The following is a 17,717-nucleotide window of genomic DNA, read 5'->3' as shown; positions in this document are numbered from 1 at the left end:
GTGTGTGTGTGTGTGTGTGTGTGTGTGTGTGTGTGTGTGTGTGTGTGCCTGTTGTCTGTGCTCTAAGGCTGTGTTTCCACAACCAATAAACAAACTGTTTTAATGAGATTCCTGGAAGTATTGCCCCTACAACTGTGTAATTGTATCCACCCACTGACGTGCTTGGAGGGTTGCTTCCATAGAATATGTTTTGTGTACAATATAACATAAATATAAAAAGTATGTGTTTACTGTTTTGCAGTTCTTAAACCCACACATAAGACACCTGTAGAAGGAGAGCTCTTGATGCATTAAATGCAGGTCTTTATCTGATGTTATCTCGTTTATCTGTATATTTCTCTAAAGATGTTGGACTTTCAATTGATGAGTGAAACATGTTATCTATATACCGTTTAAGTAAAACGAGACTCACGACAACATGCAGAACCACCAGTGGTAAAGCAGAATTTAAGGGGCTCCGGGGATCCAATTTGAGGCTGCAGGTTCCCTTTGAACTCCCTATGTCACTTCCCCTCTCCCTTGGGGCACAGAGGAAGTAGGAGCAGATGTGTTAAGCTAACGGACACTTTGACAACACTGCCAGTCTGTAAGTTCCTCTACCCCCCCCCCACCAACTATTCCCGGCTTTAACAGAAACCGCCTTTGATGTACACGGCACCTGTGTGCTTACACGCAGCCCTCGGTTACAGCCAAACACTGTTCTGCCCACCTCTGCCATCTCGTGTACAAACACTGTCACCGTTGTATACCTGTGTCACAAAATACGCCGTGTCTGGCAACAACATTCTGGCCTGTGATGTAGCGTGTAGGTGAAAATATCTCACCAAACTGTTACAATCTCTTAGTTCTAGAAACAGATTCATGAATATTTATTTTCCAAACTGGACCGTAAACTTGTGATACTTAAGATGATTGTTTCATGAATTGACTATGTACATTTTAAGATTCGTGTTGCCCACATGGGTTAGTATGAAATATGAATAATCTGAGATTAGAAGGGATTACCTATCCCTGTGACTGTAGATGATAACCAACTGGAAAAAGCAGTAATTATGTATGTCAACATATTCGCTATATCCATCAAGAGTATTATTATGAGGTATTTCTCCCCCTTTGTTCAGCAGTGTGCCGCCACAAACCATGTTTATCTTAGGCTTCTTTGTTATGTAACTGACATGGTTTAGTTTCTGGAATGCAAGAATGTCGACCTCTTGTGGTGTCTTTAACTCATTACACCAATCCTCTGCATGTATGTTTTCATTCTGAGGACACACTCCCCCCCCCACCCCCACCTCTGTATCTAGCACGTGCAGTAAAATGCGTCTTTGGCACCACTGATGAATATGATTGGCCCGCTCTGATCCCAAAACTTCCCTCCATGTTTTCAGTCTTCATCAGTCGCTGACACGAGAGACTCACTCACGGGCATTTGAGAACATGATTGTTTATAAATCTGAGTCATTCCTCAGACTGTGGGAGAAGAAATGCATGTGACTTTGCAATCTAATCTCAAATGATTTTGTGTACGATGTATACCAGTTTACTCCTCTACTCTTCTATTTGGGACTATATTACCCACAAGATAAAAATGTTAAGTTATTTACGAGCAAGGATATTCAGAAATTGGTTATAAACTCTTCTTTGCCTCGTGATGTATGTTGAAAGTGAGTGGGAGGGAGTAGGTGAGGCAGAGAGAGGGGAGGGGGGGGGGCAGCAGTGTGAGCGTAGCTATAAAACCGACTTCGATCTCAAACCAGCTCAGTAGCAGACAGCTGTGCAGGACAAAGCACCTCTCCTGTGTGAGGCTCTGCAACAGACTGATAAACAGGACAGCGAGTTTTAATAGCTTTTTTCTGGAAAATACATTCAGGATTAAAATAGCAGCGATGACGACAATGTTCAGATACTCCGTCTTTCCTCATCTGCAGGGTGAGTTAAGCCAAGATTGAATTTTGTACACTTTTTGTGTGTTTTTAAACTCTTTTTTTTTTTTTTTTTTTTTTTTTTAATTTATTTATTTTTTTGTCAAATATTATTCTGTTCTCAATTCAGTTGGTTAGATCAAAACTTATTCGTATCTGTTAAAGTGTTTATTTAGCCATCGAACAGATGCAAATTGGATTATGTTCATTGAGATAAGCAGTGTGGGGAACAGTGGCACTTAGCTTCTCTAAAAGTTTCCTACTGTTGTGTTATTGTATGTAGCCTGGGATAAATATGAGGCAACTTGCTGTATCGCAGTTATTTCTCAGCTTTATAATGACCTGATGGGTGACCCTTTGGTTCGGAGATAGTAGATCTGCACACATGATCTGGTTCAATTTCTATTAATTGAAGAAAATACTGAACAATGGATTGAACCTTTTGGTGTGTATTGAAATATGTACATACCTATGTGCCTGTAAGATATTGATAGCACTGTTCTGATTCATTTCTTCATTGTAAATGGGAACAAAATGTTCCTCTTCACTCTGTGGGAACAATTATGTAATTCCAGCGCTGAGTCCTTCTATCACTATAGAGACGATTCAAAAACTCTGAGCTGGTGACGGAGGATCAGGCAGATGCTCATATCACAGGTTGAAAGGAGAATTCATAGGCCACTGAAAATGAAAAACACAGATTTGGAGACTTCTGTCACCGATGCATTTGTTGCATTCATGTCTTTGTGACATAGTGGTCAAATTTAAAGTATCTTTACTTGTCTCTGTCGATTCAGATCCGTGTGACCCTGGTCTATCGCTGTCACCAGGGAGGAGTGTCATGGCGGAGCCCGACTACCTGAACGGAGACTGTGATGAGCTCATCAAACCTAAAAAGCTGATCAACCCAGTCAAGACCTCCCGTAATCACCAGGACCTGCACCGAGAGTTGCTCATGAACCAGAAGAGGTCAGGAGACAGAAAAATACACCTTCAACACCTTTCTCCCTTTGTGTTGCCTGGCGAACATGCACAGGTTACTTTTAAGGAAGGGATTCATATTTTACAATTAGCAACCGGAGGTTTTACCACGGTTTATAGCACATGAACAAACTCAGATCAGTGTTTATTTCATGGTTTATGCATTTATTGGGTGGTAAAATACAACATCAATGTCAAGTGTGCCCCTATTCAGAATGGGTTAGACAGTGGGAAACAATACAGTGTCCAGATCCAGGATAATTTACTTACTAATGGAAGATGAGTTATTCCAGTCGCCATGCTACTTTCTTCTAATTGGTCTGATGGTATCCGTGCAGACTGTACTGATACTTCTGCAGTGTGTCACTGTTGTTGACTTCACTGGTCCCTTCGACCTCCAGCAGCAGCAGCAGCAGTATTATGTAAAGCTCAGGAAATAAAACTTTCACAGTGATCTATTACATAAAACTCCAAGTGCATTAGTGTGTCAAAAATTGGCTATGTAAAGGTCACGCAGATATAATCTACGGATGGTTAAACCTGGTCTGGCTGCTGATACTAATACTGGATCATACAATACAGGATTTGATGCGGTCCATGTGAGCATCCATGCATCAGTAAACATGCGTACTGGGACCTGGGATCACCCTTTTGACACTAAATGTTTGTAATTTCTCTCACCAAACAGTGGCGGCAGCTTTGTGCCTGAGCTATAAATAGCTACGTAAACACACATGCTGTTGACAGCTGTTACATCACAGCAGCAGTGATGCTCGGTCCTAAACAGGTCGAACAGTGAGGTGCTTTTGTAGTGATGGAGGCATTGATGAACAATGGGAAGAGGCCAGGATAGGGAGGCCATACAAGAAATGTAATTCCAACAAAAAAAAATATTAGAGAAAAATTCAGTTCCAAATGCTGCAGAATATTGTTTGTAGTCGTCTAGATGGAGAATGTCCTGCAGTGTCACAGGTCCGTGAGATAAATCTAGTGGGCTTTTGGGGGGGGATATACTTGTTATGTTTGGGCATTCTATCGTGTACTGAAAGTATGGAAAGCTTGTCTGCATGCATAGTGGATTAGTCACGCTGATGAGAGTGGGGAGGGTGGATGGATGCATGGATGGATGGATTGGCTGCATGAAGAGGGAAAAAAAATGTGTTATGTAATCAAGATTACAAAACATTCCTAGCTGAGGGCCTTTCTCTGCCTTTGCTACCTTAGCTGTGATGACTCTTCTCACACACACACACACACACACACATATGACGTATTTACAGAGGAATTTCAGAACTTCAGCCACCAAGACTGGGGAAGCATTTGAGCAGATGGAGATATTGATGTGTGAGATATTGAACACACATTCTTCCTAGTCTGCTAGAGGGTATGCACTCATGGGAGGGGGGGTCACGGATAGGAGGGTCGGTGATTATGTAAACGATGCCTACTGTGAAAGGAGAGTGGAGTAAGCATCTTTATAGCCCGTATTAGTGCCTTCGTTGACCTTAACCCTGCTCCCTTTCTGCGCGTGGTGCTCGAAAACAGCCCGACTCAATCGCGTCTTTTACCCTCTGCTCTGCTTCAGCACGTCAAGTGCTTTCACAGAACCCTCACTGTGAGGAAAAAAACAGGGCATTTAACTGCAGCCGTGACTTGAAATAAAGTAGGGCCTTGTTGTAAATTAACTCCCACTCCTTCCTGGACCACCGTGGACCCAGTTATGCAATCTTCAGGATTTAATAATGCATTTAATTAAGACATTGTTGTTGCCGAACTGCAGTCAGGTAAGCAGGCTGTGTTTTCTTTGACGAACAGATGCAGCCTGTGCAGAGTCAAGCTTTCATGACGAACGGAAAATGATTAACTACGAGGAAAGTAATCTGGATAATATGGTATTAAATTGAATTAATCAAGTAGTCAAGGGCTGCAGCATGTTGTTTTTGACCGACGGATAGCCTCGGTCCTTTTTCTGCTCTTGATTTATTTTTTCTCGTGTGTGGCACTTTATTGTGCCTCCCTAATCCTTTGTGGACTTTGCTGTTTACTGGCTTCAGCCTTTTCTAGCTGACACCAGCCCATCTCTGTTCCCCTCTGTCTTAAGTAACCCTTCTCCCAAGCCTCATCCTCAGCCCCCACTCTTCTCTCTCGTAATTTGGAGGATTTTGTGGCATTACATAACATTCGGTATTTTTTGCTATTCTTCTCAAGGATACTTTATTAAGATGTCCCTTTTTTGAATGTTGCTGCACAAACCCAGGCAGTTGTGCAACAATCTGTCTGGTGTGCCACTGATTTATCACCCCAAGACAACTTCCATGTGAGGAACAGTTCCACGTGGGATAGTTTAAGATATGGGTTGATACATTGGGATTGTTTTGGTACTTAGAATAGGGAAAGACAATAAGAAAGGGCTCTTGGTTTTAACCCTCTTTTCCAAAGTCAGTCAAATGCTGCCTACCACCACATACACAGACATGTGGAACAATCTGAGATTGGGGTCCGAATCAAAACTTTTTCAAAACTGACAGTTTGATCCAGAAAATCAAATGCAGATCTGCACGTCAAACTAGAATGAGGTCATGGTCGTCATGTGTTACCCATGAATGTGAATGCTAATCTCCCACTGAACATGCTGTCTCGCTGATTCTGCACAGGGGTCTGGCTCCTCAGAACAAACCTGAGCTCCAGAAGGTTCTGGAGAAGAGAAAGAGGGAGCAAGTTCTCAAGGCTCAGAAGGAGGAGCAGGAGGCCCACACGAAGAGGAGCGACCTGGAGATAGAGCTCATGAAAAGACAACAGAAACTAGAGCAGGTAAATGATTGAAAGCATACATAAATATGAACAGTCACTTAGATGGATGCACATTGCTACTGTATATGATCACAAGCAAAAAACAGGATTAAAGTTTCTGACTGGACCTTGCAAGCTGAAACAAGATGCATCAACAGATTATCACCTCTATAATTAGTTTCATCTGAATTTGCCGATGTCTGTGTGGTTTTACAGCTGGAGCTGGAGCAACAGAAAAATGAGGACGAACAGGAGAACACCCCTGAGTTTGTGAAAATGAAGAGCAACCTGCGCAGAACCAAGCAGGAGGCTGACGGGGAAGAACGGACCACCTAAAAACCAGCCGGGGTGTCTAGGTCTGGCTGATTGTGCGCGTGTTTGAGAACACGAAGACTTCAGGAGAGTGTGTGTGTGTGTGTACAAAGGAGAGAGAGAGTGTTGTCTGGTGCACGGCGGTGACCTAACCGCGGTCCAAGATGCACTTCCTGGCTTTCCCAACCTAGCTGTTCCTTCCCGCAGTGAGGAGAGACTTTACAGACTAAAGACCCCCCTCTGCTTGCCATGGACCGCCAGTACTCACCTCTGCTCCTCGCACCCATTCAGCAGCACAGAGCACCCCCTGCAGGAGGGACCTAACACAGACATGTTTCATGCTAAACGCCTTCCAATGAGGGTGAACAAGCTTCCAATGAGCTCTGATGGAGAAAACAAACACACACACACAGACACACAGGAGTTTTCATCCCCTCTGTTTTCACTCCTCTCTCCACAGCAAGCTGTCGTTTCTCTTTACTGTTATCAATGTTGTTACCGTTGTTGTTGTTGTTTTTGTTCTCATCTTCAGAATCAAATAAGGAAAAGTGGACACTGGATGGACTCTTGAAGCTGTGTAATGTAAAAGCCAAACAAATGTGCTTTTGTTATTTATGTTTGTAGCTTTTAGCCCAGGTATAGGGGAGGACACTTTTAGTCTTTCTGTATTTTAGTTTGTTTTACAGCATAGTTTATGAAGCCAGAACAGGACAAAGGGAGTGTATGGTTGTGTGGAACACTCGCGTTTGCTATATTGTTTTTATTTTTTATTCCAAACATGCCATTTCCTCAGCTAATGCAATTTTGAGCAATAGTAGAACTCCCAGGCATGAGAGTGACCTTTTCTTTATATATTCTGTTGTTTTGTATAAATAAAAGTGTTACTTAATAAATAATTTAAGTTCTTGTTAGGGTGGTCTATAAGAATAAGCCTTGAATCCTGTCTGATCAGTCTTTGTGTGATTTTATGAGTAAAGGACTTGATGGGACATGTACACATGTAGGCCACCGGTCACAAAAAGATATAATTAATCAGTAGTTCTTGGGATCTCTTCTTCTGGCTCCTGAAACAACTCTGATAAGAGTCCTGGAACTTAATCACTGCAGTATTTTGTTTTTATAAACAATGGAGCCATAGATGTGCAGACAGATATTTGAAGTCAATGAATCTGAATAAAAGTGGCCATTAACTGCAAAACAATGTGTGGGTCTCCAAGGGATGATAGTTATTATTCTAATGGGAAGAAGCAGATTTATGACGACATAACCCTGTGTTCTTCCTCGGAATCTTCTTTCAAATAAACATGGTTTTAACACTCATGTTCATTTTTAATTTTATTCTGGAGTCTGCGGATTTGTTATCTAACTAATGGCTGTCTTTGTTTTCTAAATGGAACCTGATCCAAAAGTATCAGCAAAGCGGTACGCCTATAAACAGCGTATTGCTGTGATATTTAGACGGAAGATGATGTTGGTTTTGCTCACAGACTGCAACAGTCAAATGTCGAGATGAATAGTATTTGGAACAACAGGGTTGGTTGTTGAGTAGCAAAGTAGGGCAGGCATTGTGTGGTGTGGGGACTTCAGTGCACATGACACGTTGAGGGGGAGTGAGAAAACTGATGACAATGGTCAGGTAATAGGAGATTTGTTAGATGAGAGGAATTCAGTGTGCTTAAATGGTTGTAGTAAAACAAGATAAGATGGCAATACATGAAAGGAGTCTGTGTTCGATCTTACATTGGTTTCAAATAACGTTCCTCCAATATGTGACTAGAAAATAAACCAATACGGAGCCGTAGGTAGTGACAATTATCCAGTCTTATGTAAAATAAACATTCATCCAGTTAAAAAGGGCACTTACCAAAGATGAAATATGCTTTATTGTATTAAAACATAAGTGCAGAAGGATTTAATTCATTATAAGTATTGTATAATAATAAAAAATAGTAGCTGCGGCATTTTTTGATGTGGGAAAGATTTATAATATGTTATGGAAGGAGAGGCTTCTGATTAAATTACACTTCATGGGAACTGGAGGAAAAGTTTTTAATTGGGACTTTTTCAATGAGTGAACTATCCAGGTAAAAGTAACTGAAATATCCAATCCGTATGAGGTAGAAAATGGGACACCTCAGAGGAGTGACATAAGTCCTATACTATTCTTAATTAGGATAGATTATATATTTTTGAAAATGTATCATCAGACATGAGAAGATCATAATTTGCAGATGACGGTGCTTTGTTGAAAAGAAGGAGACATTTGGGTCATATAGTAAATCAATTGTCAAGAAGAAATGAAGTTGAAATGTGAGGGGGAGACATGGGGAAATAAGACGAGCAATGTTCTTATTAGCTAAATTAATTTAATATTGTGTGGAAAGAATTTAGAGACAGTTTTGACATTTTGGTTCTTAGGAGTATAGTTTGACTCCAGATTATAATGGGTAAAATTAGAGTAGTAATACATTCATGAGTAAAACAGAACCCAAAGGGATGTGACTTCTTTGTGAACACTGTGATGCCATGTACTACCATGATTAAACAGCAAACTGGAGTGTGTAGATAAAGGACAAGGCACAGGATGTTTGGGAGAGCAGTCAGGACGATGAGGTATTAATATGACAAACCGGACACTGTAGGAGTTAACTAACTCCACAAGGTGCCTGCAATGCAACTTTACGCGCGCCAGCTGCTGATTAACCTGAAAGAAGAAGAAGCTCGGCGGCGTGCAGATCCACGAAGAAGAATTCGACGCTCTCATGACTCATCAGTACGCGACAAAGATGGCCGCCTGTGGGCTATTCCGCTCCCTGTCTTCCAACTTTTTCACGGTTTTGCCTTTACTTACCCGCCCGGCAACACTTTCACCGCTGCGGCTGGCATCTCAACCTTACTTTGGAAGAACACTAGCCACTTCTTGTCGATTAACAGCAGGTATTCCCCCCGTGGGTGTGTTTTATTGTAGCATGTTAGCTAACATTTTTGGTTGCTAGAGGGTAACATTAGCTAGAGAAAAGGACACGTGAGCTCAAGACGCTGCTTCATGTCTGTCTGTGTTTATTCTGGTTGTCATACATTACAAAATACTACACACTCGTCCAGTGGGAGGCACGTTGTGGTCTGAGTCTGTTGTGTTATCTTGCAGCACTTAAATTCACAGACAAGCACGAATGGATCCGAGTAGAAGAAGACGGAGCTGTCGGGACTGTCGGGACTGTCGGGATCAGCAAGTTTGCGCAAGTAAGTTCTCTCGTGCGTGTACCCAAACAGACACGCTCACGCACACACCTGTAGGTTACTCGTTACTAAATACTTTTGCTACAGTCTTTGACCTTGCTTTCTGCCGCTTGCAGGAGGCTCTGGGAGATGTAGTTTACTGTGGACTACCAGAGGTGGGAACACAGCTGGCTCAGCAAGGTATGAAGTTGAGGGCAGTGGGGCTCAGGCTAACAGTACACACGTGTAAAATACTGTTTATGAAGGAATAAAACCTGATTGTTTAAGATAATCTGTCGGAAAAATGCCCAATATTTTTAGCGTGCAGTTTTTCCAACATGCCTTTCAAAGCAGAGACATCTAAATGATTATGATTTTACATGATTTTGCATTTTAAATAGAGAGATACATAATTTTTCCCTCAGATGCTGTTGTGTTGAGAAGCAATTGTTTGGCTACTTTCCATCCATGATTTAAAAAATAAATCTTTTAGTAGTAACATGAATGTAGCTTGTTTGGACAAACGCATGAATAGTCACCATCCCACAAAACATCGACCTTAGTTAATGTCAACATAGCAGCAATATTTGCCCTTTGCTTTCTGTGCTGTTGTGAAAGGACCTAACTTGTATAATAAATGCACTTGTTTCTAACCTCTACTGTCACAGATGAGTTTGGAGCTCTGGAAAGTGTGAAGGCTGCCAGTGAGCTTTATTCCCCTTTGACTGGAGAAGTTGTAGAGGTTAATGCACTACTGGCAGACAATCCCGGTCTGGTGAACAAATCTTGCTACGAAGATGGTAAGCGCATCCATACCAACACGTAGTCGAGTTTATGTAGTATACTTTAGCCTCTCTCGTTAAAGCTTAAACAAGAGCAAGTATGATGTTTGTCTATGTTAACACTCTGGAGTCCTACGGTCATTTGTGTGGTTTTTAATTGACGCTAGTCTTTGTTTACCTTATAAAAAATATCACTGCAGATTGGTGTTAAATATATTTGTTCAGTGTTTAGAGTCGGTACACTGGGAAGAAGTTTATGCGCTACTTTCTTATTGTTTGGACAGTAGATGGCAGTAATGCAACATAACATAGAAGGCAGCCACTGTGGATTACGAGATGAAGCCTGTTTTGGAAATTGATATCTCATACTTTGTTCAATCTGTTATTTTGTTTGTAAAAATTAACCTTTTAATAGCATGTTTTATCTTTCAAGTGTGAACCATCTTTATCCTTTACTTCATGTTTTAGCCCCTTCTCTAGTACTTCAATTACTACTCCACTTGCAGCTTGCAGCTCGGTTGATATAGTTATCCATCACACAGAACATGTCAGAATTACATTATCACTGCATGACAATGCCCTGCAGAATTTTAAGTTCACCCATAACTGCTTTTCTGTGCATTGAAAATGTAAGTTTATTCAAACATTCTTCACTGTAATTCAATCTCCATACTGTAATGAGCAAAATAAGTCTTTGACTGCCTGGAAAAGATGTTGGCAGAGATAAAAACATTTGACTTGTGCTGAATGGGCTTGAGTACGCAAAAAGGGTCCTAAAATCCCAGCATAACCTGACATAACCTATTCAACATAGGTTGGCTGATGAAGATGACCATTGGCAACCCTGCAGAGCTCGATGCTCTAATGGATGAAGCAGCCTATGAGAGATACATCTGCTCCATTGAGGACTAACCTAACACCTCTACACTAATAAGTGCTACACGCCCCTTCTCCTTTTCAAACACTACTGGCAGGAAGATCCACAAGTTGTGCCTGTGTCAGCTACAACGCTATGCTTAGCATCCACCAGTGGAGCTCCAGAAGGCTGACCTGTCAGTGTTGTAAAGCTGTGAATATTAGGAATCCTTTATCTACTGTTAAAGACTGACTTTAGGGGACCTGTGAATCTGTACTGACTAAACATCTTGTGTTGAGTTTTTGCAGTCTCAAGTCCCCAAACGGAAGCGACTGAGACTCGGTCAATAGAGCAGTTTCCATACATTTCATTCAAAGGAAAACTTGAATCTCTGTTGTAGGACATTGTCAGCACTTTGGTCTTTATGGTATCAATAATAATGTTGGTCTGCTCTGCATGTGTGATGGCTAAATTGTAGACTTTGGACCTTTTTAAAATTAGAAAATAAACATTTCCTGAGACATTGTGTTTTCTGTCATTTTTATTGAATCCCAAAGTCTAGACTTCATATTATAAAAGTGGACAGTTAAAAAAAATACTGCTTGTAATGTAGTGTCACTCATGTGACTACGCAAGATCTTTGACATTACACAGCTATTGAACAGGTAATATGCTTGACACTGCCAGAGTGTTGCACAATATGAATTATATTAGTATATTTAATCATTTGCAACATTCAAAAGTTTGAGTAAACTCGCCCATTATATCCACACCTACATATTTCCAACCAAAAGTAATCCCCCAATATACAGCTATATATAAAAGGTAGCCCCTGAACCAAAATTCTTTTTTTTTTGACACAAACACTGACAACTAAATATACATTTTCTTGATGCGGTTTACATGAGATTGTAAACGCAAATAGACCTAATAAAAAAAGACCTGCTGAGATGATACAAATGCCTTTTTCCCCCTCGTACGACTCAAAGGCGTAATGTATATTTTTGTGCAACATTCCTCAGATTTGTGTGAATTTGCAGAACACTAAATGTACAAAATGTTTTGAATGAGCATTCTGCAATCCTCTTTGTCTCAACATACTTTCCTCACTCTATCCAAAGTCTAGAGTCCAGTGTAGAATTGTTTTTTTTTCCTCATCTTTGCATTTAAAGACTATTGTTCTGTAACATTTTGTACTTGTGCATTTTATAGCAAGCAACTGTCTGGTCACTTAGAACCTGTAAACTTTCCTTCTGGACCTATGGATCACCTGACTGAGGAGACCGCCCCACCGGGTACCACAGAAAACCTGTCCTTGGCTGTTGGAGTTCGTCTGGCTCTGCCCCGAGGAGCAGGAAGCTGAGGGAGTCCCTCGATTCTGCGATGATCGCTCTCCAGCCTCTCCTTTCTCTGAACTCCCTCGTACAACACACAGGCAGTGAAGTCTCTCTCATTAAGGAAGGCAATGGTCTCATCCCTCTTGCGGCTCACGTATCCTTTTAGAACAGCATTGTAGGGGTTTGAGGCGGCATCTGGATCTTCCTGCTGGTGTTTGAATTCCATGCGGGTGATAACGGGCAACAAGAACTGCTTCCCTTCTGTTACCACACCGCCATCCCTGTGCGATAAGCCCAGAGCCTGAGAGACGAGGCGTGGGGGCAGAGGCACCAAGTCGCAGCCTGAACGCTTGTCCACGTACTGTCCAAACTCTTTTCGCGCCAGAGCTACATCTTGCAGGGAATGACTCCTCCACTATTCGCTCAGCATATGTCTGGCCAAAGACCACACCTAAGCAGTGAGGATGGCAGGGAAAGGAGATTTATATGTTACGGTGTGGAACTGTAGGTAGTGTGTTACGAAACCAACATTTCTTGAGACTGAGCATGATCGTTCCCTCACCTCCACGTCGAAGCATGGATGCGGGACATTTCCAGGGTTTGTGAATAAGCTCATCGGGCAGATCTGCAAGTTCAGGACACCATTTCCTAACATAGCTGCCGTAGGGGTCACAGGTCATTGCTGCATCGACGGGGTGCATGACAAAGTTCCAGTGATCCAGACCACACATGCCCCCATTCTGCCACATCATAGCATCTATGGCAACATCAGCATCCACTAAGGTGTCCTAAACACATGTAAATGTTGGACACAGTCAGTAAGTAGTATTGTACTATGTGTTGCTGCTTTGTGATATCTATGCGAGTGCATTTTGTGCCTTTTTATACATGCACGTCTCACCTGGAACCAGCGATAACCTTCTTGCCAGGGCAGATAGAGATATGCGATCAGAAAAGACGCCACCACATGCCTCATGTAGTTGTTCATCCAGCCCGTCACCCACAGCTGCCTCATGGCTGCGTCCACCAGAGGGTAGCCTGTTCGCCCTCGCTGCCAGGCCTTCAGGTGGCCGCGACCACTGCTCCATCGCAGAGCCTGCAAATACCAGTGGATGAATAATGCTTCGTCATAAAAACAGTTCTTCATTATGTGATATAGGCTTTTAGTAATGAAAGAAGTGAAGGGTAGTTCAACTTAACTTTGTATTTATGAGTAACACTTTCAGTACATGTTATTAATGTGTCATCAACATGTCCGTGGCCAATTTCTACCTTGTATGGAAGTCTGAGGGATTCCCATGGGAGGTCAGGAAACAATGTCAGCTGCCAGTAAGCCAGATCTCTCCACGCCAGTTTGCGTTGAAACTTTGGGGGTCGACAGCATGACCCTTTGGCGTCCCACAACAGCCAGCGTGGGCTGAGCTGACCAAAGTCAAGGTACGGAGACAGACAGCTGGTATTTGGGGCATCTGCCCTGCTGGACTCTTTTTCATATCGATACACACCTTGGATAGATGGAACAGTCATATGATACTGTAAGATCAATGTCACACTTATTAACATTCCTCCAAACACAGATACGTTTACAAAGTACAAGCAAGGTGTCTCACCATCATTCAGAAAGGCCTCTAGCCGGGCACATGCTCCTTCCTCGCTGAAATCCCAAGATTTACGGATGTTAGCTGCCCAGTCAATCTGAATGCCAAAATGAACAAAGAAATACATTGAGGACTTCATGAACTAACCTAATCTTCTTTTCTGAGATATTTTCCAATATTTCTGCTTCATTGGATAGTGATAACTTGAAGAGTGACAGGAAAGGCAGGGGAGAGAAAGAGGGGATGAAATGCAGCCATGCACCCATTTATGACCTAATCTTAATGTACACTGGGATACAGCTCGGCCCTGCAGGGCTGCTCTGCTGTGGTTACTGACCGTTGTGCCATCCTTCCTGCGGGGCATGCATGCCAGGCCTAGCGTGCCCAAAGAGACACCCTGAGGCCAGTGGGCAGGTGTGGGGAGAGATGCAGGAGGGTCCAGGGGGGGCCCCAACGCAGACCCTGGGTTCTGTCTACAGCAGTTCATGAAGTGAGACACTGAACCTATTCCTAAATCAAGAGAAGAAAAAACAGTCCACCACCAAATGAACTTCTTTCCAATAGTATACATATTTTAAGCTTTGATATTTACCACAAATATTTAAGCAAACACCAAATTAATTTAGTTGAGACTAACCTCTGAGTCCGACACCCTCCGTGCTGACAGAGTAAGGATCTCTAAGACAGTACGAGTGGAACATCCTGCAATCAACACCATCTTTCTGAAGGGCCGACACCACCACATCATCCCTCTCCTTCAGCCAAGGCTCATAGACGGCGTTAGCCACGACGGTTCTCGCCCCGGTCTCCTTTACGAGCTCCTTAAGGCTATGCAGAGAAGATCCATTTGCCTCGAAAAACACAAGATGGCTGCCAATGCTCTCCAGAGATGAAGAGAAACAAGACAAAGCTTGATGAAGCCAGTATTTACCTGTTGAGTAAGAAAAGGTGTGATTGGACAACAGTCAGGAGACTAAGCTTTAGTTCTCTTTGTGAAGTTATATGGCGAGCGCAGCCACCACAAAGAGCAGTGATGCATTGTGCTTTGACAAAGATTGCCAATAATCACTATTTTCTCTGTGAACGTACAAGCTCCCCCCATAGCCACTGTGATCCCAGGTCCCTCCTCCTCCTCAGGGCTCCAGATGAAGACAGGGATGACAGGTGCCCCAACCTCCAACGAGCCAGTGAGAGCAGGGTTGTCCCAAAGTCGCAGGTCCCTCCTGAACCACAGCAGAACCGGTGGCAGAGCTGACGCCTGTTCTTTTTGGGTTTTGGTTTCCCTGATGGATTCAAATCACCCTCGTCCATCATTTTGTCACTTTCTTCAACCGTGTCTTGCTTGGAAATTGAGCCAGACTTGCTCCGACTTGTTCCTGGTGTCTCCTTTTCATATTTGTCAACATGGGTGCTTTTCTGAAGCTCTGTTTCTTGGTTTGTCTGTGGTGGGTTCACCTTGAACCAGGGTCCAGTTTGTGGTAAGTTGTTTTTTCTCCTGACAACTACATCTGCTAGCTTCGTGTGTTTGCTTCCCTGTGGTTCACATGTCAGTTGATTAGGTCTGTCTCCAGGTTGCTGAGGTCGGGACTCTTGGCTGGGGGTCGACAGCTGCTGATCTTTCATTTCCAGTAGAGAGAGTGCCAGTGTAAGTTCCAGTTCATCATCTTCACTCTACAATTGAATTAGGACAATTATTGATAAAACAACTGCATATAGTCATTGGGGTGGAAATGGGAAAGTGTATGTATAATATTTGAAACATTTGAAAATAGTAAAAAGCATAACAAGAGCGAGAAAGCAAGTTGTTGTAGTTATGACCTGTGTAGCGTATACGATCAAACACCAGGGTTGGTGTTTTGCAAAAACTATGCAATTTTTCTTCTATTTGTTTATTACTTTCAGGAGCAAGGCACAAAAGAATGTCACTAAACGCTGTACTATGTATGATTGTGGAAGTGTCATATAACCAAGTTTTGATTCAGACTTTACTATAGACTATCAAGGTTGCTGTCAACTTAAAGTCCTACGTACTCCTCATACTGAGGTGTTTTCTATTATTTAAGCTGACTAGACTCCTTCTCAGGACAGTGTTTGGTGGACATCTCTGACTATATTAGCTTTGTTCCACCTGTAAGAGCGGAACACCGTACATCTTTGCCATTAGGGTTAGCACTTATCATTAACAAACTAATATCTACTAATTGATTTGTTTGCTTTTGTGACAATTAATTCTTATCAGAACTCTGATGAGCAGCAGACGTATAACCCAGTCAAAGACCTGGGTGTGCAGTTGATAATTGATTAGTGACATTAATTATTGGGATTTTTTTTTTTTTTAAAGATATTGTAAGAATACTTCTTGGTTGTAAACTCACGTTGCTATTAGGGAGGAGCTGCTCCCACCGCAGGTTCTAAGCTGACACACGCTAACTTTAACGCTATCTACCATCACTAAAGAGCAGGTAAGCGAGCACAGCCCATAGGAGACAAGTAGCTGCAGTGAAGAAGTGTCTGGTGAAGACATGTTAGCTCAGCCAAGAGTCAGCTATTCATGTCCTTGACACGTATTCTTATCTTAAAACGCTAACATTACAACCTGATAGTAATAACGTTACTTATATTCGTATATACTTAACAAACACTGACCTTGGAGAAGTATTCCCTGTAGATGGAGGTCAGGGTGGAGTGCAGGGGTCCGTTGGCCGTGGACAGAGGCTGGATGAGGGACAGGAACTGTGAGCGGGTCTCCTGGTGCCCCAGAGCGGACATACTAGTCGCAAAGAATCCCTCTGGATCCTCTCGACCCACCAGCACTTCCCTTAACGTCTTCCACACTAACACTTTACTATCAGCTGCTGAAGGAGGCATCTTCTAATGTAAGGTAAATTGTAGCAATAAAATGCTGTAAAACGTCTGTGAATAATCATCTACTGCATAGTTTAAACAAATATTTACCACACAATGCGCCCCACGTCCTGAACCTACTCTTCAGTACTGGTTATCTTATCAAACAGCTGATGCCAGAGTTACACAAGCCGCGTGTTAGTGTTTTGTAACCTGCAAAGTTAAAGGTTTGTAATGGATTAATCTCACCTGTAGGGGGTGTACCAGTCTAAAAAATAAGAGTTATGGGGGGAAGACAGTGAAACCCATGGGTGCCTGGCTGTTTTTATCACAGCATCAGAGTAACGTTTGGGATTCCCTTGTTTATATTTCTTTAATTTGATATTAGGGTAGAGAGGGTTAAATATATAGTAAATGCTCCGGGAATTTCTGTTTTTGTCAGAGGTTTCTCTCTCTTCCTCCCTGTTTCATCTACAGTAATGATTACACTGACATGGTAATCTACGCTTCAACTCACATGTGCCATGACAAGGGCCCACACAAGCTAAAGCCAATCAAATAAAGACCTTTTGGTAATTTCTATTGATGTGAAAATGAAGGGGGGGGGGGTCATCTCCCTTAAGATAATCATTCTATATTTTTTGCATAGCCTTCATCTTGACAGGAATGTGGTCCTTTTCAAGTTCACCCTGTGATGTGAGACTGATAAACAAAGCCAGGAGACAGTGTACCCCGCAGTGAATGTTTAATCATGGTCCGTATTCAAGCTGTAGAGGAGTTGCTAAGTAATTGATTTCTTTAATGAGACCATGCATAAGCTTGTGAATGTACGTAGCAGGGAACAATAATATATGACATATGTGGACCAAACACTATAGTGCTTTGTATAGTTGATAAGCTCCAGTTATACTGAAATTAATCAAAGCTGTATTTTAAATTCATCCAAAATATGACTTGTATGACATGTTCAAGCCAAGGACATGCAGTCTCCATTATTCAAGCTTTCATCTAAGAAGAAGTCAGTGTATGAAGGAAGATGTGTTGAGAGCCATGGTATGTGGCGAGAGCAAGACAGA

General features: G+C 42.3%; 3 protein-coding genes across 5 annotated transcripts in view; 2 read left to right on the top strand and 1 right to left on the bottom strand.

Moving 5' to 3' along the window:
• The window catches only part of fam107b (family with sequence similarity 107 member B), a 17,163-nt gene extending 9,838 nt beyond the window's left edge, over positions 1–7,325 (top strand). For 2 of the 3 annotated variants that reach the window (XM_031865474.1, XM_031865466.1), the window contains exons 2-4: positions 2,720–2,891; positions 5,558–5,714; positions 5,910–7,325. In XM_031865474.1, coding sequence (XP_031721334.1) covers positions 2,764–2,891; positions 5,558–5,714; positions 5,910–6,029 — 405 coding nt within the window. In that variant the 5' untranslated portion in view covers positions 2,720–2,763 and the 3' untranslated portion in view covers positions 6,030–7,325. Of the gene's footprint in view, positions 1–7; positions 1,930–2,719; positions 2,892–5,557; positions 5,715–5,909 lie in introns of those variants that run through there. The other variant, XM_031865458.1, reaches the window with a different exon arrangement.
• Positions 7,326–8,736: 1,411 nt separating this feature from the next.
• LOC116396106 (glycine cleavage system H protein, mitochondrial-like) lies at positions 8,737–11,385 on the top strand. Its single transcript, XM_031870517.1, has 5 exons — positions 8,737–8,942; positions 9,154–9,248; positions 9,362–9,425; positions 9,893–10,024; positions 10,821–11,385. The coding sequence occupies exons 1-5, from the start codon at positions 8,768–8,770 to the stop codon at positions 10,916–10,918; spliced, it is 564 nt and encodes a 187-aa protein (XP_031726377.1). The 5' UTR covers positions 8,737–8,767; the 3' UTR covers positions 10,919–11,385.
• Positions 11,341–16,826, bottom strand: LOC116396114 (deoxyribodipyrimidine photo-lyase). Its single transcript, XM_031870529.1, is given in 11 exon segments — positions 11,341–12,612; positions 12,614–12,650; positions 12,762–12,987; positions 13,101–13,295; positions 13,472–13,704; positions 13,810–13,894; positions 14,135–14,307; positions 14,435–14,728; positions 14,887–15,056; positions 15,059–15,468; positions 16,444–16,826. Coding segments are annotated over 11 exon segments (2,529 nt in total). The 5' UTR covers positions 16,666–16,826; the 3' UTR covers positions 11,341–12,128.
• Between the last annotated feature and the right edge of the window lie 891 nt (positions 16,827–17,717).

This window comes from Anarrhichthys ocellatus, unplaced genomic scaffold (genome assembly GCF_004355925.1).
Source record: "Anarrhichthys ocellatus isolate YVR2014 unplaced genomic scaffold, GSC_Weel_1.0 scaffold2, whole genome shotgun sequence".
NCBI lineage: Eukaryota > Metazoa > Chordata > Actinopteri > Perciformes > Anarhichadidae > Anarrhichthys > Anarrhichthys ocellatus.
This window is presented reverse-complemented; position numbering and strand designations above follow the sequence as displayed.

What these genes read in the sequence shown, in the direction of transcription:
- LOC116396106 (XM_031870517.1), top strand. Translation starts at nt 8,768, where the DNA reads ATGACTCATCAGTACGCGACAAAGATGGCCGCCTGTGGGCTATTCCGC. An exon ending in AACACAGCTGGCTCAGCAAG is followed by an intron (nt 9,426 to 9,892) that starts GTATGAAGTTGA and finishes CTACTGTCACAG; the next exon opens with ATGAGTTTGGAGCTCTGGAA. An exon ending in CAAATCTTGCTACGAAGATG is followed by an intron (nt 10,025 to 10,820) that starts GTAAGCGCATCC and finishes TATTCAACATAG; the next exon opens with GTTGGCTGATGAAGATGACC.